Source organism: Schistocerca gregaria, chromosome 7 (genome assembly GCF_023897955.1).
Source record: "Schistocerca gregaria isolate iqSchGreg1 chromosome 7, iqSchGreg1.2, whole genome shotgun sequence".
NCBI lineage: Eukaryota > Metazoa > Arthropoda > Insecta > Orthoptera > Acrididae > Schistocerca > Schistocerca gregaria.
In genome coordinates this window covers 496,062,143-496,088,519 of record NC_064926.1, presented here as the reverse complement: position 1 = coordinate 496,088,519, position 26,377 = coordinate 496,062,143, and the positions used below count along the sequence as shown (strand labels likewise).

The following is a 26,377-nucleotide window of genomic DNA, read 5'->3' as shown; positions in this document are numbered from 1 at the left end:
CCACGCTCCGATCCGTAGAACGCCAGTTTTCTTTCTCCTGTAACGGCGTTTTCTTAAGTAGTCCCCGCCCTGAGATCCGAATGGAGGACTATTTTACCTCCGGAATATTTTACCCAAGAGGACACCATCATCATTTAATGATACAGTAAAGCTGCATGCCCTCGGGAAAAATTACAGCTGAAGTGTCCCCTTGCTTTCAGATGTTCGCAGTACCAGCACAGCAAGGCTGTTTTGGTCAGTGTTACAAGGCCAGAACAGTCAATCATCCATACTGTTGCCCCTGCAACTACTGAAAAGGCTGCTGCCCCTCTTCAGGAACCACACGTTTGTCTGGCCTCTCAACAGATACCCCTCCGTTGTGGTTGCACCTACGGTACGGCTATCTGTATCGCTGAGCCACGCAAGCCTCCCCACCAACGACAAGCTCCATGGTTCATGGGGGGAGATCGATCATAGGCGGTAGTCATATTATGTTACTGAACAGTGCATGAGTTGGCTATTTCCTGTTGTTACTGATTAATGCTGTCGTCATAGGATAACAGGTTTCAGTGCTTCCCGTTACGTTTCGTTGACATTCAGTGTGGACCTGCCTACAGGGTATAATTCCGTTATGTGCTGGGCGCCGAAGCCGTGTCCTTGGAGAGAGGCCTGCAGCGACACGTGCAGACGTGGCGTGACCGTCTGCAGGGGGTGCCGAGTGCCGCTGCAGGCAAAGGCGCAGCCAAAGGCTCCTGCCAGGCGAGGGCGACGCTCGGTGATTTAGACGTGGGCGCCCGTAATTACGGGCGGGCGGAAATTTACGGGGCTGCCTCAGGAGCGAGGAGTCGGCGCAGAAGAAGGGTGAGTGGAAAGAGGCGACAATAAACAAGCGGAAGAACACGGCGGCGATGCCAGGCGACAGGTCCGACGCCAAACTCGCCTGTCAAGAGGTGCGAATACTTCGCTCCGGCAACGGAACAGTGGCAGCACTAAAAGCAGATAGAGTTCTCAGTGAATAAGGCAGGCACTTGTTAATGATTGTTTCGACGGTGTTTTGAAACTAGGTGTCTACGGGATATAGAACACAAAAAAAATTGTTTTATGGTTTCATGAAAAGACACAACAGGATCTTATAATTATCAGGTTAGGATCACCGAGATGCTCATGAAGCTCCTGTGGCAGACGCTACAAAAGAGAACGTAGTACTTCACGGTGTGGTCGCAGATACTGACTTGTTTTATGACATTCTAATTCGTGCCATCCTTACACGACAGAAACAATTGCATGGGATCGATGAACAAAGTAAGAGCATATGGACTATCAGACCAATTGTGTGATTGGATTGAAGAGTTCCTAGATAACAGAACGCAGCATGTCATTCTCAATGGAGAGAAGTCTTCCGAAGTAAGAGTTTTTTTGTTATGATTTTAGGGCGCAAAACTGCAACGGTCATTAGCGCCCGGTCTGTGAAAAGCTAAAATAATGAAACTGGAAACCAGCAGCAATGGGAGCAAAACTCAAAAAAGTGGGGAAACGAAAAACAGAAGGAAAGCTTAAAAAACCACTGTATAAGGGGGGTTGTTTGTCCCCAAAAAGAGCTTCAAATTACTGACGTCATCTCACTGGCTCTAATGACCTAGAGAACTCGATCGGCTGATCGCGTGTCATCTGCTAAAATGGAAGGTATATCAGGCGACAGCTGTAGACTGGCGCGTAACGGAGTAAAATAGGGGCACTCAAGTAAAAGGTGTTTCACCGACCACAGTTGAGAGCAGGGGGACACAGTAGGGGAGGATTGCCGCTTAAAAGATGTCGATGGCTTAAACGACAGTGCCCTATCCGGAGTCTAGTTAAAATTACCTCCTCCCGACGACGAGTTTGGGAGGAAGAGGTCCAAGCACAGGGAAGAGCTTTCACGTTTCACGGTGGCTTGCGGAGTATAGATGTAGATGTAGAATAACTCCTTACAATATCCCATTTCCGTGTAGTTTAGACACGTCTGTATGTCACAATGGTTCAACAGCTGTAATCGTTCGTAAGGGTAAATAGTTTCTCACGTGTTGATTCCACACGGTCCAGTCACATTACTGTGACCACCGCCTATGTTCGGTGTCAACGTGCAATAATCAGTCACAGACGGTAGGTGGCAGTAGAAGGAGTTGAGTATATATAAAGCGTGGCTGAGGGAGAGGGGGGGGGGGGGGGGCTGAATGCGGGTATCTCGTGGTCGTGCGGTAGAATTCTCGCTTCCCACGCCCGGGTTCCCAGGTTCGATTCCCGGCGGGGTCAGGGATTTTCTTGTCTGGGTGTTGTGTGTTGTCCTTAGGTTAGTTAGGTTCAAGTAGCTCTAAGTTCTAGGGGACTGCTGACCATAGATGTTAAGTCCCATAGTGCTCAGAGCCATTTTTGAAGTGATTTTCGGGCCAATCTTGGAATCGTTTCCGAAACGACTAAGTCTGTAAACCATTCCTGTGCTGCCGTGGTTAATGTATACCGTGCATGGAAAAAAGTTGCGCTTAAGCCACTGTGGTCTACTACGACCTACAGATGACAATGGTGATAAATGGCTGATGAAATGTGAACGGGCGAATAGACGCGCAACTGTTGAGCAACTGGTCATCCAGATGAACCATTCGCCTATCCACAGTGCCTCCTATCATTTCTATAATGCAATATAATAAAGCAATTGTTTTCGTCCCGTTGCCTCAGACAGTGTTCGGCAAACTCATTCCAAATGATATTTTTCGTTCTGTCTTGCTAGTGTTCCTTGCAGCCGAATCACTAATGTACGAGCATGTACATTTCTCACTTTTGCCGTAGACGTTAATAAATGTTTAGATGTCCCTTTGAGATGTAAATAACTTGTACGATCCTTACTGCTGTTGTGATACTTATTGAGAAATATTATCTGATGCATCCTGGGGTTATAGTTCCCTTCGCGTAGTTAGCCTCAGCAGTCAGCTCCCTAACGCAGTTACAGTTAAAATTCGAAGAGCATGCATTTGTAGAAGGACCGACCAGTACATGGTTTACTCCGGATTCGATATCATAAGGAGGCTTACCAACCATAGTCATTCACACTAACCATGCACAACTGAAACAGGAGACTAGGGAGGTGGCGGTGGTTCACAAAGTACCCTCGTCCACTCACCATAAGGTTGCTCGCGGAGTACAGCTGTAAGCGCAGATAAATGGTGTCTTTTCGATACATACCGAAATCACCTCTGCAGAGACTAAAGAAATATTACATAAGAAAATTCTTCTTACATTTTTTTCTTTTTCTAACGGTTTAGTGAATAATTAACGCCAAAGTTTTCGGTTTACAGAAACGAAGTTCGGAAATTGTATACAGTCGGAACCAGGAGCCTCTTGGGGGACTTGATAGCTCGTTTTGACAATACAAGGGAGCGCCAGATGAGTTCCCTACAGCACATCACAGCCTGTGGTGCTTATCACACCGTCTTCCTACAGAACGAAGCGAAAACTTACATAAAAGGAAAGCCATATTCTCTCGACAACGTCTACCAAGCAGTACCGCAAACCCAAGCTCGGAGGAAGTGGAGTGTTTCCTAAATTACGAACCTCTTTTGCTCGGTTAACTGACTAACCTATCCACATTCTGCAGTAATTAACAAAAAGTGTACCTAATTTTCGTTATTTTCAGAAAAGGTATCACTTCTGGAGAATGAGTGCCGACACAATGTTGATAAACGTACAACTGAAAACTATAATGCCAAGGAAAGAGTTGTGATAAATAACAATCAAAAACGAAAAAAATGTTAACTGTGTTGTTGGATTTTAGTTAGTTAATGAAAATTTTATTAACTTAAATATAGCAAAACTGCATTTGATCATCAAATAATACGGTCAACATTCCGTTTCAGGACAACTGTTATGGGACTGTGTTGTTGTTGTTGTTGTTGTTGTCTTCAGTCCTGAGACTGGTTTGATTCAGCTCTCCATGCTACCCTATCCTGTGCAAGATTCTTCATCTCCCAGTACTTACTGCAACCTACATCCTTCTGAACCTGCTTAGTGTATTCATCTCTTGGTCTCCCTCTACGATTTTTACCCTCCACGCTGCCCTTCAATGCTAAATTTGTAATCCCTTGATGCCTCAGAACATGTCCTACTAACCGGTCCCTTCTTTTTGTCAAGTTCTGCCACAAACTCCTTTTCTCCCCAATTCTACTCAATACCTTGCCATTAGTTATGTGATCTACCCATCTAATCTTCAGCATTATTCTCTAGCACCACATTTCGAAAGCTTCGATTCTCTTCTTGTCCAAACTATTTATCGTCCATGTTTCACTTCCACACATGGCTACACTCCATACGAATACTTTCAGAAACAACTTCCTGACACTTAAATCTATACTCGATGTTAACAAATTTCTCTTCTTCAGAAACGCTTTCCTTGCCATTGCCGGTCTACATTTTATATTCTCTCTACTTCGACCATCATCAGTTATTTTACTCCCCAAATAGCAAAACTCCTTTACTACTTTAAGTGTCTCACTTCCTAGTATAATTTCCTCAGCATCACCCAACTTAATTCGACTACATTCCATTCTCCTCGTTTTGCTATTGTTGATGTTCATCTCATATCCTCCTTTCAAGACACTGTCCATTCCGTTCAACTGATCTTCCAAGTCCTTTGCTATCGCTGACAGAATTAGAATATCATAGGCGAACCTCAAAGCTTTTATTTCTTCTCCATGGGTTTTAATTCCTACTCCGAATTTTTCTTTTGGTTCCTTTACTGCTTGCTCAATAACAGATTGAATAACATCGGGGAGAGGCTATAACCCTGTCTCACTCCCTTCCCAACCACTGCTTCCCTTTCATGCCCCTCGATTCTTATAACTGACATCTGGTTTCGATACAAATTGTAAATAACTTTTTGATCCCTGTATTTTAACCCTGCCATCTAAAAATTTGAAAGAGAGTATTCCAGTCAACATTGTCAAAATCTTTCTCTAAGTCTACAAATGCTAGAAACGTAGATTTATCTTTTCTAAATCTTTCTTCTAAGGTAAGTCGTAAGGTCAATATTGCCTCACCTGTTCCAATATTTCTACGGAATCCTAACTGATCTTCCCGGAGGTCGGCTTCTACCAGTTTTTCCATTCGTCTGTAAGGAATTCGTGTTAGTATTTTACAGCTGTGATTTATTAAACTGATAGTTCGGTACTGGCTTAAAATGTGAATATACATAACAAATACTGAAATTCGTGTACCCGACAACGGTCAACTCATGTGCGAGACTCCGGTTGGAATGCAAGATGCTATTGAATGTTTGAAAGTTAGTTAACATTATATTGATTGTTTTGCAATAATTCAAAGTCAAAAGTAATTTACTAACTGCAACACTTAATGCGATAATAACGAATCGTTACTTCGCTATTATACTCTGTCTTCAGTTTTCTAGTAAACAAAACTTGTTACTAGAAATATAACAACACAGCACTGAATACGTCACGGGAAACGCCGAAAGTTCCAAAGCCATTAAATTATACAAACCATAAACAATTTTTTTTAAAAATTGTTAATACTGTTGAATTATATTATGCACTGGTACTTTTATAGAAGAAACTATATATGATAAGAACTAAGTTTCTTTCAAGAGTGACGAATATAGGTTAGTTAAATGTGCAAAACTGAAATAATACTTTCAGTTAAATCGCTAAGTTTCTCTTCTCGTCGAAATAGAAAAATTTACTTTCTGGCAAAATGAATACTTTCGTGTTGGACATTATCTCTGTTTTTACGTGACACCTGTTTGTTATAATGGGAGGTAGAGGATCCTACTGTTGCTAGTAATGATGCAGTAAAATTATTAACACTGGACAAGAATTAAAAACTGTAGTAACTGATTCTACTACACTGACATGTATTTTGCATTTCTAAGATTCTGGAATGGCTCCGTCTTACCTTGAGGTGGAGCTGCAGTTGGCGAGACGTAATGATTCGATGACAACGTTGTTAGGCAACGGCTCCTCTTCCGTATACGACAAAAATATAATATAATAGACCGTACAGATCTCTTGAAACTCTTCTGAAATAAATATTGTACTGCGGCCCTTTCCATTCACTGTTATTTGCAGACTGCCTTGTACAACGTTTTACCACTACGAAGTTCGCACATACATGCATGTTAACCGCTACTCTTTTTTTTCTATAGTACATGTGCCATCATCGTTGGTATCAGCTATGTTAGTGTAATGACAATATCTTTGGTTATAGATTGTTATTATCAGTGATCTCTGCTCTATCTGGGTATCAAGCTCAGCTATGTGAACGTTTTTTGCCTAACTGCAACGTGGCTGCCACGAAATATCATTTGAACAAAAAATGCAAATATTTCTCGTTTGTCTTCTCACATCAGCCTATTACATCGCACATGGATGTAAATTTCAAAGCCAGGAATAATTAGAGACTTCCTTATCATATACAGACCAGATGAATTGTTTTTGCCTGACTATAATATGGCGGGCTATGCAAATAGAAAGACTCTGAAAGCACGTCCAAATCCCATGCTCTGAGATCAGAAATCTACATTCAGAAAATATAGAGATCACTGTTTATTATATACCGCAAAGGCTCTCCGCATCCGCGTATCTACTAATTACTTACAATAGTGACTTTTAAATAGTTTGCAAAAAGTTTACTTCACAATCCTTCAATTAATTAATATTGACAGGAAAATAATAAAAGATGTACATTTATAATCTGGAACTAACACAGAAAATACAAAATAATGGTGTGATAATTTTAAAGTACTGTGTTGTAGTGTTACAACTGCTGAATCTTTTCATGCTTTTTGTGACCACCATGCTTTGAGGAGTCTCTACAATTTCTTTTTTTTTTTTAATTCGGTAGTTTTATCGATTATGTTTAGCAATAATTGACAGTACATTCAAAGACTATAAGAACATAAAAGCTTAACTGATTTAGTCAATACGCGCCCCGAGTCGTGTGAACTGTATAAATACATTAGTTAATATCGTGTACACAGTGAACAGTGTGTTTTGCTTTTATTCACTGATGAGCTAAGACAATTCGCTTGTGCGATGGACACAAATCAATGCGTCACTGATGAAACAATGCGTATGTAAGAATCAGGTTTGCAGATTTTGAAGTCTGTGATTTGATGTGAATAACCCTTGAACTGAGTCGTATTCGTTATTGAAATGAACTGTTTCGCTGTGCTACGGAGTAGGAAAATGTATAGACGAATATACTTGCTAAATGCGTCAGTGCCGCATATTTAGAACTGTAGACACTCTGGAATCGCCACCCCACAACATCAAGCTCACGATGACAGTTGCAGTGGTACCGGAATCGTGTCGCTACCTGCAACAGGTCTATAACGGATCGGCAGACTCTGTTTTTAATACAGAATCGCCAAATACGGCACCATGCTTCATGGTCATCACACTACCTTGGTATCCAGTAATTCGGTAAGGTGCAGCCATCACAAATACTTTCGATAAAGACTGCGAAATCCGCTCGGGCTCTCAATTTCAAAAGTATTGAAGTACGAAAAGGGTACGGAAATGAGTATGACTGACTTCCTGCCTAAATAACGCTGAAAAATTACTTAACCGCGCCTGAATATCGCTGGAGTTTGCTTGAATACTGCTTTCTCACTAACACTGCTTTGAAGGAGTGCCCGATGTACTGTTATCTGTCACTGTGACTGGCCTCACCTTCACACTCGTACCTGTTTGGCCAAGATGAATCACTAATAAACAAATGCTTCCACTAAATCTACACGTGACTAAGCTGTTCAAATGTGTGTGAATTTCTAAGGGACCAAACTGCTGAAGTCATCGGTCCCTACACTTACACACTACTTAATCTAATTTATGCTAAGAACAAAACACACACACACACACACACACACACACACACACTTGCCTGAGAGAGGACTAGAACCTCGGGAGCATTGGGGGGGGGGGGGGGGGGGGGGGGGGCGGAAGCGCCTCGCAATCCGTGACATGGCGCCTCAAACCGAGCGGCCACTCGGCGCGGCTAAGCCCCACATAAACAACAACAACAACAAAAAATCTCAGCAAGATACAGAGTACACTGAAACAACATTACGCACCATGTTTATAACTAAAATCCAGTGTTCAATAGCATTGGAAAAACTTTCCGTCACAGTACCTGTCCTGTTTTCAAAATATATTTGTTTTTCAGATGTAACATTGTGCAACGAAGACATCGCCGTTTTAACATTACCAACAACTGGTGTTTGCTCCACATTAGTACCTAAAATTTTTCTACTAGTCAGTAGAACCATAGTCACACACGCTATCGATCATTCAGTACATATCCATAATTTGTAAATACTTATGTCTCACATAGTAAATAAGCTTTTATCTGAAATGAAAGTTGCTGCTACCCACAATTATACGAAATATGCACCAGCCAAAGTATGCTCTGTCCTGATTGACCGGAAACCGCGACTCGCAAGGAGTTCCAATTTCACAAAAGATGTACACGTGCTTGGAGCTGGTTTATTTACAATATAACCGAATCGCTTGGGGGCGTAAGAGTGTTTCAACCAACTGTGTAGGATATTGGGTGCATATATACTTAATAGGCTATTGGCCATTAAAATTGCTACACCAAGAAGAAATGCAGATGATAAACGGGTATTTATTGGACAGATATATTAGACTAGATCTTACATGTGATTACATTTTCACCCAATTTGGGTGCATAGATCCTGAGAAATAAGTACCCAGAACAACAACCTCTGGCTGTAATAACGGCCTTGATACGCCTGGGCATTGAGTAAAACAGAGCTTGGATGGCGTGTAAAGGTACAGCTGCCCATGCAGCTTCAACACGATACCACAGTTCATCAAGAGTAGTGACTGGGTAATTCAGGGTATTACAGAACTGCGAGTCATTGCTGAACACAATGCAATGTCACCCATCAGCAGTCCGTACTTCCTGGTCACAGCAGCACCCCAAATGCAGTCGTTTGTGTTGCGGTGTTATCGGTAGCCTATGTTTGGGACGGTAATTCTCTAGCCTGGCTTGTCTTTGACCAATGGTTGGGGTTGGCACAGAATATTGCAGGGAGTCCATTACTTCTTCTCGGATGTCAGGGACAAACATGCCAGTGTTAAGATGTTCTCGGAGCACAGTACAACGATCCTTTCTTGTCGAGAGTCATAAGTGCTGGATCAGTACCTTGACGACTACTAAACCTGCTCTCATGTTCACGTGAATCCAACTCTGGGGCGCAGTCACAAGATAAAGTTCAATAGATGAGGATATTTTATGATTCTATCAACTGACCAAATGGAGATGTGGAATGCAGCCATTTTGAACTGTCAGATGCTGATAACGATCTCTCACACATGTACACGGCGTCTCTGTGTCCTCCACAGAGTTCATTCAACATCTGAGTCTGTTCATGAATCTTATATATCGTACCATCCCTGGCAACAACACTAAACACGAACGACGCCAATGCACTGTAGGAGCTTTTCTACCCCTTACTAAGAACTGCAACTCTAGTCATTTGCATTCCAGCCAATGGTATATATAGGTACGAAGTTAAGTTGATGTCTGACCATGTTTTCCAGGTGTTTCGCTTTTTCTGGCAGGTGTGTAACTTAGATGTACTCGTAGACTGACAATTTTTGTGATTGAAAGAGAAACAATTGACGTGGATCTGGCCGTAAGGTCTCAAAATGACTGGCATGGGAAGTCCAAGAAGTAACTGTTGTAGTACAGTTAATTCAATTGTTGCTTGAATTAAATAGACAACTGTTTTCTAAATTGTACGCTGATGGTCGAAGTAATTCGGTAATAGGGAGGACGTGAACCTATTCAAGGAGATGGGTCCCTTGACTCGTGGTCTTAAAAGTTTTCGCGCTTGGAGGAGGACACAACGCGTTGGTGGGAGCATAGGTTCAGCCTCGAGGCTTGCTACATTTGCAGTGTCAGACAGCCAGTGGATTTTTTATGTAGCTAAACTAGAAAATTTTTGCGAGAGGCATTGTTAGAGATAAACTCCATAAATAATCTAAACATTCATAAATAATCTAAACATTCATTTAATCAGGACATTTATTGAATTTCTTTACAGAAGAATAGATACAGAAAATCGCACGTGACTGATGTGCTCTCAGATTTTGAAGAGGGATGTGTTTTATGTAGACAACAAACACTACTGTTGTTTGCAGTTTCGTTTTCTGAAGGAGTACTTAGGAGTTAGTCACATTAGCAGACAGAGAACAAAAGCTGTACTTTAGCTTCTTACGATACTGTGTATTAATCTCTGGTCTGTGACAGCAACAGGAACTTGATTCGGCATTGTGCTCGCTAGGTACTTCAGAGGGCTTTGTGTAATCGGAACCAGGGATAATCCGAACAAACTGCTGCTTGAGGACTTGGAACAGGGTGTAATTAATTACACTTACTTGAGTAATTCTTTACAAATGTACAGTTAATAAATGAAATACATTCGTCAATAAAGTTAACATCCTTGTGTCACATGCTCATATAAGTTGTGGGCTACTTGTAGGATGGATTCCAGAAACATTAATTTCCACACTACAGGCCTCTGATAAGAACATCGATAAATGTAAGTGCGTGTGATCAGGTCCTACAAGATTAGCGACGACTCATTGCTTTACTGTTAAGGATCATACATGTTTGCCAATCAGCATATAACACACGAGCACTTGCAAAAGACACTGTGTACCATTATTGTTTCCTCCTATTATGTACTGTTTTCGATTCAGTCTTTCGTTAAATTTTGTTCTAAACTTGAGCCACAGATCCTCCACATGCCGCTGCTCAAAGTTACAACTTACTCTTCGAGATCTTACGCTACTTTCTGTTCATCAGGTTTCCACTTTTTTAACTTTTCTTTTATACACTGAAGCGACAAAGATACTGGTATAGGCACGAGTCTTCAAATATGGAGATATGTAAACAGCCATAATACGGTGTTGTGGTCGGCTACGCCTATGTAAGACAAAAAGGGTGTGGTACAGTGGTCAGATTGGTTACTGCTGCTAGAATGGCAGATTATCAAGATTTAAGTGAGTTTGAACGTGGTGTTATTGTCGGCGCACAAACGATGGGACACGGCATATCCGAGGTAACGATGAACCTGGAATTTTCCAGTACGACCATTTCACCAGCGTACCGTGAATACCAGGAATCTGGTTAAACATCAACTCTCCGACATCACTGCGCTCGGAAAAAGATAATGCAAGAACAGGACCAACGATGACTGAAGACAATCGTTCAGCGTGACAGAAATGCAACCCTTCTGCAAATTCTGCAGATTTCAATGCTGGATCATCGACAAGTATCAGCGTGCGAACCAATCAACGAAACATCATTGCGATGGGCTTCCGGAGCCGAAGGCCCACTCGTGTACCCTTGATGACTGCACGACACAAAGCGTTACGCCTCGTCTGGCCCCGTCAGCACCGACATTGGACTGTTCATGAATGGAAACATATTGCCTGGTCGGACGAGCCTCGTTTCAAATTGAATAGAGCAGATGGACATGTACAGGTATGGAGACAACCTCATGAATCTATGGACCCTCATTTCGGCAGGGGACTCTTCAAGTTGGTTGCGGATCTGTAATGCTGTGGGGCGTGTGCAGTTGGTGTGATATGGGACCCCTGCTATGACTAGATACGACTCTGACAGGTGACACGTGCGTAAGAAGCCTGTCTGATTACCTGTATCCATTTATGTCCGTTGTGCATTGTGATGTACTTGGGCATTTCCAGCGAGGCAATGCGACACCTAACAGAAATGGTACAGAGTGGCTTCATGAACACCTTCTGAATTTAAACACTTCCACTGGCCATCAAAGTCCACACACATGAACATTACTGAGCGTATCTGGGATGCCTTGCATCGTGCTGTTCAGAAGAGATCTCCTCCACCTCGTAGTCTTACAGATTTATGGACATCCCTACAGGATTCATGGTGTCAGTTCCCTCCAGCACTACTTCAGACATTAGTAGAGTCGTCCACGCCCAGTAGCTGAGTGGTCAGCGTGACAGGCTGTCAATCCTAAAGGTCCTGGTTCGATTCCCAGCTGGGCTGGAGATTTTCTCCAATCAGAGACTGGGTATTGTGTTGTCCTAATCATCATCCTTTTCATCCCCATCGACGCGCAAGTCGCTGAAGTGGCGTCAAATCGAAAGACTTGCAACAGGCGAAAGGTCTACCCAACAGGAGGCCCTAGTCACACTAGATTTATTTATTTTTATTAGTAAAGTCCATGCCATGTCGTCTTGCGGCACTTCTGCGTACTAGCGGTGCCCCAACACGATGTAAGACAGGTGTACCAGTTGCTTTGTCTTCTTAGTGTAGTTTTGTAATCATTGTTGCTCCATCTGCATCACGATCGCGATTAATGAGTTATATGTGGCGTTGTTTCGGTGTTGCAGGAGGACGACATCGTCATGCGCGGCCGCGGCTGAGCATGTCGGGCTCGGACGAGCGCCAGGCCCGCTCGGTCGCGCTGGAGAGGGCGTACGTGCACGACGTGTACGAGCAGATCTCGGCCGCCACCCACCTCCCAGGGGAGGCGCCGCGCGGCCGGGCCTGGCCCAAGGTCAAGCAGTTCCTTGCTGAGCTCGAGCCTGGCTCCCTCGTCTGTGACGTAGGTCAGTACACACTGTCCACCCTGTGGTCAGAGCTCCACTACTACTCGCCTTTGGTTTCCAGCCAAGGTCAAGCAGTCCCTTGCTGAGCTCGAGCCTGGCTCCCTCGTCTGTGAAGTAGGTCAGTACACACTGTGGTCAGAGCTCCACTACTACTCTCCTTTGGTTTCCAGTCAAGGTCAAGCAATTCCTCACTGAACTCGAGCCTGGCTCCTTCGTCTGTGACGTAAGGCAGTACATACTGTCTGATCAGGGCTTCACTGCTACTCAGCTTTATTGTTCAGCCAAGGCTCAAACAGTTCCTTGCTGAGCTCGAGGCTGGCTCCTTCATCTGTGATGTAGGTCAGTAGACACTGTCTGGTCAGAGTTTCACTGCTACTCAGCATTGCAGTCCAGCCAAATATCCAGCAGTTCCTCGGAGAAAATCGAGCATGGCTCCCTCAGCTAAGATGTAGGTCTATAGGCACTGGCTGGTCAGAACTTCACTGCTATTCAGCAGTAGAGTCCAGCCAAGGTCAAGCATTTCTTCTCTGAGATCAGGCCTGGTTCCGTCATTGTGATGTAATTCAGTAGTCAGGGATTCACATTTGCTCAGCATTAGGCTCCTGTCAACAGTCAAGTACTTCCTCCTGAGTTGAGCCTGGCTTCTTCGTCTGCAATGTAGATCAGTATACACCTGTCTTGCCAGAGTTTCACTGCTACGCAACGATAGAGGCCAGCCAAAATTCAAGCATTAACTCGCCGACCTCGAGCCTTGCTCCCTCTTTTGTGACGTAGGTCGTAGACACTGCTGGTGAGAGCTTCTACTTGGCATTATGATCGGCCCCTAAATGAAGCTTTTCCATGGTAAGCTCAAACAGAGCTGCTGCATCATCTGGAGCCATAGTCGTGTAGACATGTACCTTGCCAAAGGTTCACTTTGCTGGGCCTTAAGTTTGTGTCCAAAATTAAGCTGTTTTCTAGTATGATCAATCCTGTCTCCATAGCTACATGCCTGGTTAAATGTTCAGCTCTGGTCAGTTCTAGAGCTCAGCCTAACATCATGCAGTTACCTATCAAGATAATCATCTGAAATATGGGTCAGCAGACATACAGATGGTTTAATACTGATTTGTATTCACGCCCGTGGTGATGCATTTCCTCACAGATCGCAAATGTGCTGACCTGCTTATGGCATAGATTATCGTGAATCTGCTTAAAGGCTCATTTCTTCCAGCATTAGGGCTTAGTCCATGTCCACTCAATTTCTTGGTGAGTTTAAGATCAGCTGAATCATCACATAGGTCAACAGACGTTCCATTCTCCTCATATCTTAAGCTGAACTAAAATGAAGAAGTGTGAGCTTGAGTATGGCTTATTCAGCCTACATCCTTAGACATGCATTTAGGTAAATTTTCAGCCCTGCTCAGTTTTTATGTTGTGGCGAGGGAAGAAGTTCCTTGCTGGTCTTGTGCTGGCTTCCTGATCATGGTGCAGCTCAATGGAAAAACATGTAATAAAGTTCCAGCTTGGATTACATCCTAAGCACATTGACCCTAATATGTCACTAGTATTAATTCCTGTGTCAGTTTTAGATGTCTGTCCTCTCCATAACACGTACAGTGTTAAAAGTATTGCTATGAAAAGTGAATGCCAGCAATTACTAGAATACATAATATGGAAAAAAGTTGGGGATATCTTGTCTGGTGACCTACACTTACAAAATCGATCAGTCACTGTTACTGATTGATCTTCCAGTTTTTTGGATTCAGTAATCAATGAATCGGTGGAAATACGTCTTTCTGACAACGTTATAAATCATGACAACGACTTTCAACTCGATAGAAACTGAAATCCTATGCTTAAAATTATCGAGCCATAGCGGAACCGATGTGGTCATTCGATACTGATTATACGATCTCTCACATCCATTACCAAAGGCAGCACACAAACTCGCCTGCCCAGCACGTGTCATGCCCTGGCACATGCGCGAGGTTCGGCATAAATGCCGTGAAAGCATCTGGGCTCCTCAGTACTTGTTCACTCACCTGAAGACTTCCGGACCTCTCTGTGACGAAATACCATGGCAGAACGTCGACGGTATCCGGCTGAACACCCGAAAATTATTAGAAGAAGAAATAAGCTGGAAACGTTTCGGAAGTTACAAGATAATTTCACTCGAGTTTGGTATTTGTTTGTTGAAAATAACTAAAGGAATAAAGTTCATTAAGTTCATCAACGCTCGAACCCTGCTGCAATTCTGTAACCATATCTTCTACAGACGTCGGATCAATTGCTTTCCCCCTCTGCCAAGTTGCACTTGGTAAGACCCTGTCTTTGCCGAGTTTTTAATAATTTTCTTCAGACCCTTAGCAGACATCGGACAAATGGCTTGTTTCACAGCCTTAAGTTTTCGGAATTCTACAGTCCTACTGGCGCCCATCACGGTTTTTGTAAAAGAGCTTTCCCACCGGTGCACAGTTGTTCATCCAGAAAGTCGTGATTTGCGTTTCGAAGGCAAATTAGGAAGAGCCGTGTGCCGCTCGCCTGATGGTATGCACATTCTGAAACTTACAGGTCCATCTAAAGGTCAAATTTTCGTAATTTCTTTTCCATGACATTTCCCCTGAGTCATTAATATACTGTTTAAATTTGACGTCATTATGAGCAGTGATTCTCTTTCAAACTGTAACTTTAATCATGGAAATCCTCTACAAAAAAAAAATGTCCTGACGGATTTACTGACTCGTCATCGCCCAGCCCAAACTGTTGAGGATAGAAACTTGAAACTGGTGAGGATGTGGGTTTTATACTATAAGCATCGTATATACGTGTTTCAACATTTTTTGAAATTCAACCCCAATGGGGCTGAAGTGGAGAATGATTTTTTTTAGTAAATAGTTGTTACAGAACTACTAAAGCATTTTTAAAGCAATATCTATGAAAACTGGTATTTCACTACTCGGTTAGACATTAGAAAATGTGTACTTCAATGTTTTTGGTTATCCAGCGACTAATGGGGTGAAATATAAGATGAAAAGTTGTATGAAATATTTCATTGTGAACGGATTTTGAAACCTAAATGAATGAGTGTGGTATTTGGCTTCTCGGATATAAATGAAAAGTACTTTTTTCAGTGCTTTTGGAAATTTAACCCCTCGGGGGTGAAATAGAGCATAAATAATTTTACGACATTACTTCGCTATGAAAGCAGACACGCATTTTGTTCAGATTTACTTTCAGTAAAGGTCACGCTTCTATGACCTTAATTAGCTCGAAAAGCTTTAACAGATTTGCAATTTGTGAACTAAATCGAAGAAAGCTATTAACAGTCACCACGACAAATCGAGTTTGTCGGGAAAGCTTAGAAACAGAAACAGATCTGAAACACACCGTATTAAGTAGGCCTAATATATGTTTATAGCGTTATTTTTGTTGCAATTACTATGCGAACTACTCATTACTAACGATAGAGTAATCAGTCATTACTGGTACCGAAATAGGTATCTCATTTAAATACTACTCCATATACAGAAATAACATCATGTCGTCAGGAGTAACACCGATGACGCTCGTACGGGGTGGTGCCGTACCACGATTCACTGCTGGACACAAAGTGACGCCATTCATCAGAATTCCATGCTTACGGGTCATGGCCCAATACAAACGTAGACGTTCGTTTGCAGTGAGCCTGTGCTTGCGATGGTAATTACCAAATCAAAAGAACCTACATGGTTCCAGAGACCTTTTCATGTCTCATACACCTACGATGTACACTACTGGTCATTAAAATTGCTACACCAAGAAGAAAAGCAGATGACAAACGGATATTCATCGGACAAATATGAAAAGCAGATTACAAACGGATATTCATCGGAAAAATATATTATACTAGAACTGACACATTTTTACGCAATTTGGGTTCATAGATCCTGAGAAATCAGTACCCAGAACAACCACCTCTGGCCGTAATAACGGCCTTGATACACCTGGGCATTGAGTCAAACGAACAAGAGGTGACCGAGACGTGAAACCAATGGCACCCCATACCATCACGCCGGGTGATACGCCAGTACGGCGATGACGAATACACGCTTGCAATCTGCGTTCACCGCGATGTCGCCAAACACGGATGCGACTATCATGATGCTCTTCACAGAACCTGGATTCACTCGAAAAACTGATGTTTTGCCATTCATACACCCAGGTTCGTCGTTGAGTACACCATCGCAGGCGCTCCTGCCTGTGATGCAGCGTCAAGCGTAACCGCAGCCATGGTCTGCGAGCTGATAGTCCGTACTGCTGCAAACGTCGTCGAACTGTTCGTGCAGATGGTTGTTGTCTTGCAAACGTCCCCATCTGTTGACTCAGGGATCGAGACGTGGCTGCACGATCCTTTACGGCCATGATGCCTGTCATCTCGACTGCTAGTGATACGAGGCCGTTGGGATACAGCACGGCGTTCCGTATTACCCTCCTGAAGCCACCGATTCCATATTCTGCTAACAGTCATTGGATCTCAACCAACACGAGCAGCACCGTCGCGATACGATAAACCGCAATCGCGTTAATCTACAATCCGACCTTTATCAAAGTCGGAAACGTGATGGTACGCATTTCTACTCCTTACACGAGGCATCACAACAACGTTTTACCAGACAACGCCGGTCATCTGCTGATTGTGTATGAGAAATCGGTTGGAAACTTTCCTCATGTCAGCACGTTGTATGTGTCGCCACCGGCGCCAACCTTGTGCTCTGAAAAGCTAATCATTTGCATATCACAGCATCTTTTTCCTGTCTGTTAAATTTAGCGTCAGTAGCACGTTATCTGCATGGGGTAGTAATTTTAATGGCCAGTAGTGTAATGTGCAGACTGAAAATTTGTACGAAGGCCGTGAATGGAATCTGCTTCTCTTGCTTACGAGGTGGGCTGACGTAGAATAGGAGCAGAACGCATACTAGGGCGGCCAATGCAGCTGTGCTAGGCCACCTTGCCAGTGTGGCATCGTGCTTAGTGCATCTGCCTAGTGAGCAGGAAGTCCGGGTTCGAATCCCATCCTTGGGACAAATTTTCATTCATCGCTACATTCAGCAAATACGCGTCGGTAATTGCCTGGTCAGCTTCTCCTAGTCTCTGACAAATGGTGGAGGGTAACACAGTATGTTGAGGAGATGCCGTTATTTATTCGCAGGTTGCAGGCATAGATGTGAAAGGGAAACGATGTCCTTGGTGCAAAATATGGTGCTCGTCTCTTATGGTGATCAAACATTACCGATCAGAACCTTGACGAGGAGTGCGCCTGCCCTCACGTTCCCTTGCAGTCCAACTTAGGGCCAATAGAATACCTCAAAAAAGTGGACATTGCACGAATCGTCCAGCCCACCAAGCTGAGACACACACTGAGGCCCCATTCAAACTACGGCCAGTACTTATAACGCTGTCTCAAAGGAGTACGTGATATCTCCGTCTCCTGCACGGTGATGGCTCCATATTTGACGCCAACAGACTCGGTAACAGCAATTGTAATGTACTCATGTGTGTTCTGCTATAGTAAATAATTTACCTTTATTATACTGTATGAGTAGTGAATAAGATCCTTGAGTCTGTGTTTAGCACTACCCGTGATTGACTTGCTAGTCGGCCAGTTGTGTCGCGGTGCGTCATTCTCATTACAGGTGAGCTGCTGAGTTTTTTAAAGAATGAGATGTGTTATTTCCGAATCTGGGAGAAAATATCTGGAAGTATTTATAATGCTTGCAACATCACAATAGGGGTCGTTACATGATTGAAAAATGAATGATGCAATTAATTAATCTCAGCCCGAACAACCACATGCCTGTAGAAGCAAAATGGATCTACACATTTCTTTTTCATTCTTATGTGCACATCCTGTGCCCTGATTTCCTTTTTTCGTCCTTTCTAAATGTGTGTGGTCAAGTGTGAATGATTTTAATGCAGTAGCAGACGAACCAGAGAAGTGTTGGGTTTCTTAATCTTGTACCAATCTAAACGGTGTCGGTGGAAGGCAGAGAGCGGGAACAGGAGGGCTTGGCCAAAGATGAGTAAAGCAAAACGTTTTTCTAGCAGAGGTTGGTCATGGGCCTCCCCCACCACCTCGGGCGGTTCGGAGAGAGCTCCGCGCGACGGTTGCAGATTGAGTTGTTCTGAGGACAGGTAAGCGACCCTCAGAACGTCTGTGTCGAACAAGGAACAAAAGGTGTTTGGAGCTGTTAATAATAATGTGTTAATCTCAATAATTTCTTCTCCGAGCCATTTTCTGAATTACCATTAGGGTCCTGGTTACAATTTTTGGTTCAGTTAATCAGGGTCATAATAGTGTGATTTCCGTTACGCGCTACCACGCGGTCTATATATTCAAAGCGCAGCCCAAGCCTTAAAGGTTACTGTTTGCCATATTATTTTATTTGTGCAGGACATTTTAAACTCTCTATAAAACTGTACCGTCCGTATATTCGGCAAGATGAATCCATTTGATCCCAAGCGCTTCACGCAAAGATATGCAGCCATCAAAATCCTGCTCGATGCCAGCCACGAGGTGCATACAGTATACTAATAAATGCTGGCGACATTTTGTTTGCCGTGTGAATTAGCTCATGTGAATGTCTGTGTTACAAACTTGAGCAGTGGCCACGTGCTCCCAAGTATTTCCCAACTCACAGGACTCTACAGATTAAGGACAACGTGGCTTGATATTCTCATATGAGAAAGCCACAGGATCGTATATAAATGTACCAGGAATGTTTTCTCCCTCTATTAAATACAAAAAGATTACTGTTAACATGCGAAACATTAGTCAAAACTATATTTTATCATTCGAAGCTATTTCCGTCATCGTTAATTTATTTTCAATACATCAGAAAATAGTGTCACATTTGTAGTATTAATGATTACGCTCCTAAAATCCAAAGTGCTTGGCTCAAGTTTAGCTAACGGTACGTAGCTTTCTCTGGATGCCCCATAGAATACCATAGCGCTATCCGTTTCAACCTTAATAAATTCAATCAGCGAAGGAATTGTTCCTAAAATTTAGATGGGCTTAAATCTACACTCCTGGAAATGGAAAAAAGAACACATTGACACCGGTGTGTCAGACCCACCATACTTGCTCCGGACACTGCGAGAGGGCTGTACAAGCAATGATCACACGCACGGCACAGCGGACACACCAGGAACCGCGGTGTTGGCCGTCGAATGGCGCTAGCTGCGCAGCATTTGTGCACCGCCGCCGTCAGTGTCAGCCAGTTTGCCGTGGCATACGGAGCTCCATCGCAGTCTTTAACACTGGTAGCATGCCGCGACAGCGTGGACGTGAACCGTATGTGCAGTTGACGGACTTTGAGCGAGGGCGTATAGTGGGCATGCGGGAGGCCGGGTGGACGTACCGCCGAATTGCTCAACACGTGGGGCGTGAGGTCTCCACAGTACATCGATGTTGTCGCCAGTGGTCGGCGGAAGGTGCACGTGCCCGTCGACCTGCGACCGGACCGCAGCGACGCACGGATGCACGCCAAGACCGTAGGATCCTACGCAGTGTCGTAGGGGACCGCACCGCCCCTTCCCAGCAAATTAGGGACACTGTTGCTCCTGGGGTATCGGCGAGGACCATTCGCAACAGTCTCCATGAAGCTGGGCTACGGTCCCGCACACCGTTAGGCCGTCTTCCGCTCACGCCCCAACATCGTGCAGCCCGCCTCCAGTGGTGTCGCGACAGGCGTGAATGGAGGGACGAATGGAGACGTGTCGTCTTCAGCGATGAGAGTCGCTTCTGCCTTGGTGCCAATGATGGTCGTATGCGTGTTTGGCGCCGTGCAGGTGAGCGCCACAATCAGGACTGCATACGACCGAGGCACACAGGGCCAACACCCGGCATCATGGTGTGGGGAGCGATCTCCTACACTGGCCGTACACCTCTGGTGATCGTCGAGGGGACACTGAATAGTGCACGGTACATCCAAACCGTCATCGAACCCATCGTTCTACCATTCCTAGACCGGCAAGGGAACTTGCTGTTCCAACAGGACAATGCACGTCCGCAGGTATCCCGTGCCACCCAACGTGCTCTAGAAGGTGTAAGTCAACTACCGTGGCCAGCAAGATCTCCGGATCTGTCCCCCATTGTGCATGCTTGGGACTGGATGAAGCGTCGTCTCATGCGGTCTGCACGTCCAGCACGAACGCTGGTCCAACTGAGGCTCCAGGTGGAAATGGCATGGCAAGCCGTTCCACAGGACTACATCCAGCATCTCTACGATCGTCTCTATGGGAGAATAGCAGCCTGCATTGCTGCGAAAGGTGGATATACACTGTACTAGTGCCGACATTGTGCATGCTCTGTTGCCTGTGTCTATGTGCCTGTGGTTCTGTCAGTGTGATCATGTGATGTATCTGACCCCAGGAATGTGTCAATAAAGTTTCCCCTTCCTGGGACAATGAATTCACGGTGTTCTTATTTCAATTTCCTGGAGTGTATTTCAAATTACCGTCAAAACTATTCAAAGAAAGTTGCATAGCAAAGAAAAATAAGAGCGAATGTGGACAGGATATGCCGTCACAGCAGGCCGGACCAAAAGAAATTATACTAATCAAAAGAAGATCCTGCTAGTGAAAATTAGTAACCCTCCATACGCTGCCACTCAATGAATAGTAAGATGCCAGTACTGAGTTACATACTTTCTTCTTCTTTATATTGATGGAGAAGATATTGGAAGAATTTTAAAAGTATGTTAGTAGTTTCTTTGTAATCAGAGTATTTTGTAACTTAAAGTCCTCTTATTTTGTGAAGTTTGGGTCCTAAAAACTGATTTTTTAAAAGTGAAATCCACCTCCAGGATCCATAGTAGAGTTTCAAATATTCTGTATTGTGTGCATTGCACCTTACGCCTCACGCGGTAACACTTTGTTCCTGAAAAGCCAAAAAATTTAGTGTAGATTACTTACGTTTAGCTGCTGTATATGCTGATTTGTATTTGCTTTCGAGAACGTCAGTACATCACACAAACATAAGCATGCTGTGCAAGAGGTGAGTCACTATTATTTCAGGGCAGATCTCAACTTGCATTGCCGGCCGGGGTGGCCGAGCGGTTCTAGGCGCTACAGTCCGGAACCGTGCGACCGCTACGGTCGCAGGTTCGAATCCTGCCTCGGGCATGGACGTGTGTGATGTCCTTAGGTTAGTCAGGTTTAAGTAGTTCTAAGTTCTAGGGAACTGATGACCTCAGCAGTTAAGTCCCATAGTACTCAGAGCCATTTACCTTGTATTCTTGGGCAAACAGTGTGTTGCCAGCCGTCGTGCTAGCAAGCAGATTAATTTTCCGAGGACAGTATTGATAATTTCAAGCAGTTTCTCCCGTGTAGAGTAGTAATTTATCTTTGTGGGTATTCCAAGTCAATACTACACTTGGTAACAAGTAACGGTCATAACACACTTCGCCCTTGAGTTTTAGTTATATAGTTTTCATTGAGCACACATTTAGTTTCTTTTGAAATTTAATTAGATTCAATTCTTTATTTCCAATTTGGCATTTTCTTAAGTTTAAACTTTTATTCCCTGACACTATTCACATGCGCAACACAGGGAGAACCAAGAGTCAGTTTCGCTCAGCAACCGAATACGTTATCTGAAGTAAACGTTACACGAGGAGAAAGGTTTTGAAATCACGCTATTCAGTTTTCTCATATACAGAAATTTTTTTTGGAAAGCTTACACACTAAATATGGACAACAGTAACGCAACCAGGTGGCCGTTCTACGTGTCACAGACAATTGCAACTCTAATCACGTACATACCCGCTGACACTGTGAACATGTGCGGAGTTACACTGACATCCGGCAGTGCCTTCTGATTGTCTTGCTTTTTTAGTCGGACAGTGTAATTAAAGAGACCTTTGGAGAAAAGAGAACCACTTGCATGAATATCAAGAGCTCAGATACATACCTAGTTCTAAGCAAAGAAGGGAAAGCAGAAAGGTGGAAGGAGTATATAGAGGGTCTATACAGGGGCGATGTTCTTGAGGACAATATTATGGAAATGGAAGAGGATGTAGATGAATATGAAATCGGAGATATGATACTGCATGAAGAGTTTGACAGAGCACTGAAAGACGTAAGTCAAAACGAGGCCCCGGTAGTAGACAACATTCCATTAAAACTATTGACAGCCTTGGGAGAGCGATTCCTGACAAAACTCTATCATCTGGTGAGCAAGATTTATGAGACAGGCGAAATCCCTCAGATTTCAAGAATAATATAATAATTCCAATCCCAAAGAAAGCAGGTGTTGACAGATGTGAAAATTACCGAACTATCAGTTTAATAATTCAGAGCTGCAAAGTACTAAAGCGAATCCTTTACAGACGAATGGAAAAACTGGTAGAAGCCTATCTCGGGGAAGATCAGTTTGGATTCCCTAGAAATGTTGGAACACGTGAGGCAATACTGACTCTATGACTTATCTTAGAATAAAGATTAAGGAAAGACAAATCTACGTTTCTAGAATTTGTAGACTTAGAGAAAGCTTTTTACAATGTTGACTGGAATACTCTCTTTCAAATTCTAAAGGTGACAGGCGTAAAATACAGGAAGCGAAAGGCTATTTACAATTTGTACAGAAACCAGATGGCAGGTATAAGAGTCGAGGGACATGAAAGGGTATCAGTGGCTAGGAAGGGAGTGAGACAGGGTTGTAGACCCTCCCCGATGTTATTCAATCTGTATACTGAGCAAGCAGTAAAGGAAACTAAAGAGAAGTTCGGAGTAGGTATTAAAATCCATGGAGAAGCAATAAAAATTTTGAGGTTCGCCGATAACACTGTAATTCTGTCAGAGACAGCAAAGGACTTGGAACAGCAGTTGAACGGAATGGACAGTATCTTGAAAGGAGGGTATAAGATGAACATTACCAAAAGCAAAACGATGATAATGGAATGTAGCCGAATTAACTTGGGTGATGCTGAGGGAAATAGATTAGGAAATGATACACTTAAAGTAGTAAAGGTGTTTTACTATTTGGGGAGCAAAATAAGTGATGATGGTCGAAGTAGAGAGGATATAAAATGTAGACTGGCAATGGCAAGGAAAGCGTTTCTGAAGAAGAGAAATTTTTTAACATCGAGCATTGATCTAAGTGTCAGGAAGTCGTTTCTGAAAGTATCTGTATGTAGTGTAGCCGTGTATGGAAGTGAAACGTGGACGATAAATAGTTTTGACAAGAAGAGACTAGAAGCTTTCGAAATGTGGTGCTACAGAAGAATGCTGAAGATTAGATGGGTAGATCACATAACTAATGAGGATGTATTGAATAGAATTGGGGAGAAGAGGAGTTCGTGGCACAACGTGACAAGAAGAAGGGATCTGTTGGTAGGACATGTTCCGAGGCATCAAGGATTCACCAACTTAGTACTGGAAGGCAGCGTGGAGGGTAAGAATCGTAGAGGGAGACCAAGAGATGAATACACTAAACATATTCAGAAAGATGTAGGCTGCAGTAGGTACTGGGAGATGAAGAAACTTGCACAGGATAGAGTAACATGGAGAGCTGCATCAAACCAGTCTCAGATCTGAAGACCACAACAACAACAATAGTGTATTTCGGCAGGGATGCGGGACAGAAACTGCGGCGACGAAACGACGTCCGTGCAGAGCGAGTAACAAGGATTTCTGCTGCGCCACTCGTGATAATACGAAGCGCCACGAAACAGCGGTCTTTCGTAACAGTCAGGGGAGTCGAGAGTTTGCGCCGCCTCGGACTTGTTCACTGCGGCATTTGCGGGACTTCGTAATGATATGCCCGTCGTGACGCGGCGCTCATAAATCACGCGGAACTTTACTTTTACTCTGGCGCGGACCGGCTTCAAAGTTTCCGCCCCTTTTGTGGGGGGGCTTAGCCGAGCGCCGCGACGCGTCGCCCGGGCACGCGACCGGAAGCTGGAGCGTGTCTCCGCAACATTACGGGGCCGCGGGAGCTCTGGACATGGCCTCGTGAAGCTGCGAGCACGAATTACTATCCCCGACAGCGGTCTGCCGCCGACGGGTCACGGAAGTCACCTGGCGGAAGGTCTGCGGCGCTAGTCTCCGAGGTTAGCCAGCGGTCTCTGTGATACCAGGGTGGAGGACTACTCGTGATAGCGTCAGCCAGTTAACACTCTGACCGCCAAAATATTAAAAAAAATTCCTCACTTTACTACTATAGTACACAACCAATACAAGACGAAATAGGCAAAAAGTAAACAATTAATGGTTTTAAAGTTGTCGTTTCACTTTGAAACCACTGACACATTTACATGAAAAGTTATTTTTATTTATTTTATTTTACATTTTGTTCGTTGTATCTGGTCGTAGCGGACGTCAAATGACATGCGTTGAAGTTCCTTGTTCATCCTATCACTCATTTTTTTATTGCAGAGGACAGCCAGCTCTAGATCTACGTCCATACTCTGCAAGCCACCTGACGGTGTGTGGCGGAAGGTACCTTGAGTACCTCTATCAGTTCTCCCTTCTATTGCAGTCTCGTATTGTTCGTGGAAGAAGGATTGTCGGTAAGCCTCTGTGTGGGCTCTAATCTCTCTGATTTTATCCTCATGGTCTCTTCGCGAGATATACGTAGGATGGAGCAATATACTGCTTGACACCTCGGTAAAGATATGTTCTAGAAGCTTCAACAAAAGAACGTACCGAGCTCCTGAGCGTCTCTCCTGCAGAGTCCTCTCTGACAGAACACGATGAGTGATCGTGCCGGCAACATTAGGCTATCCGTGCACTACTAAAGCTCACTCCCCATGTCGTAAACCATGTGTCTACAATCTGTACTCTTACATTCAATTTGTATTCCCGTACATGGGAGACATTATTACGTGAAAGTCGTTTGTCTAGTGTCGGCGGATAAACACACTACTGGCCATTAAAACTGCTACACAGAGAGGAAATACAGACGATAAACTGGTATTCATTGGACAAATGTATTATACCAAAACTGACATATGATTACATTTTCACGCAGATTGGATGCATAGGTCCTGAGAAATCAGTACCCAGAACAACCACCTCTGGCCGTAATAACGGCCTTGATACGCCTGGACACTGAGTCAAAGAGAGCTTGGATGGCGCGTACAGGTACAGCTGCCCATGCAGCTTCAACACGATACCACAGTTCATCAAGAGTAGTGACTGGCGTATTGTGACGAGTCAGTTGCTCGGCCACCACTGACCAGACGTTTTCAAGTGGTGAGAGATCTGGAGAATGTGCTGGCCAGGGCAGCAGTCGAACATTTTCTGTATCCTGAAAGGCCCGTACAGGACCTGTAATATGTGGTCGAGCATTATCCTGTTGAAATGTAGGGTTTCGCAGGGATCGAATGAAGGGTAGAGCCACGGCTCGTAACATATCTGAAATGGAACGACCACTGTTCAAAGTGCCGTCAATGCGAACAAGAGGTGACCGAGACGTGTATCCGATTGTACCCCATACCATTACGCCGGGTGATACGCCAGTATGGCGATGACGAATACACGCGTCCAATGTGCGTTCACCGCAATGTCGCCAAACACGTATGCGACCATCATGATGCTGTAAACAGAACCTGAATTAATCGGAAAAAATGACGTTTTGCATCTAGGTTCGTCGCTGAGTACACCATCGCAGCCGCTCCTGTCTGTGATGCAGCGTCAAGGGTATCCGCAGCCACGATCTCTGAGCTGATAGTCGATGCTGTTGCAAATCTCGTCGAACTGTT

General features: G+C 43.9%; 1 protein-coding gene across 1 annotated transcript in view; it reads left to right on the top strand.

Annotated features, from left to right (window-relative positions):
• LOC126282446 (uncharacterized) overlaps nt 1-26,377 on the top strand; it is a 781,073-nt gene that overhangs the window by 358,583 nt on the left and 396,113 nt on the right. The window contains exon 2 of the mRNA XM_049982101.1: nt 12,432-12,650. Coding sequence (XP_049838058.1) covers nt 12,432-12,650 — 219 coding nt within the window. The remainder of the gene's footprint in view (nt 1-12,431; nt 12,651-26,377) is intronic.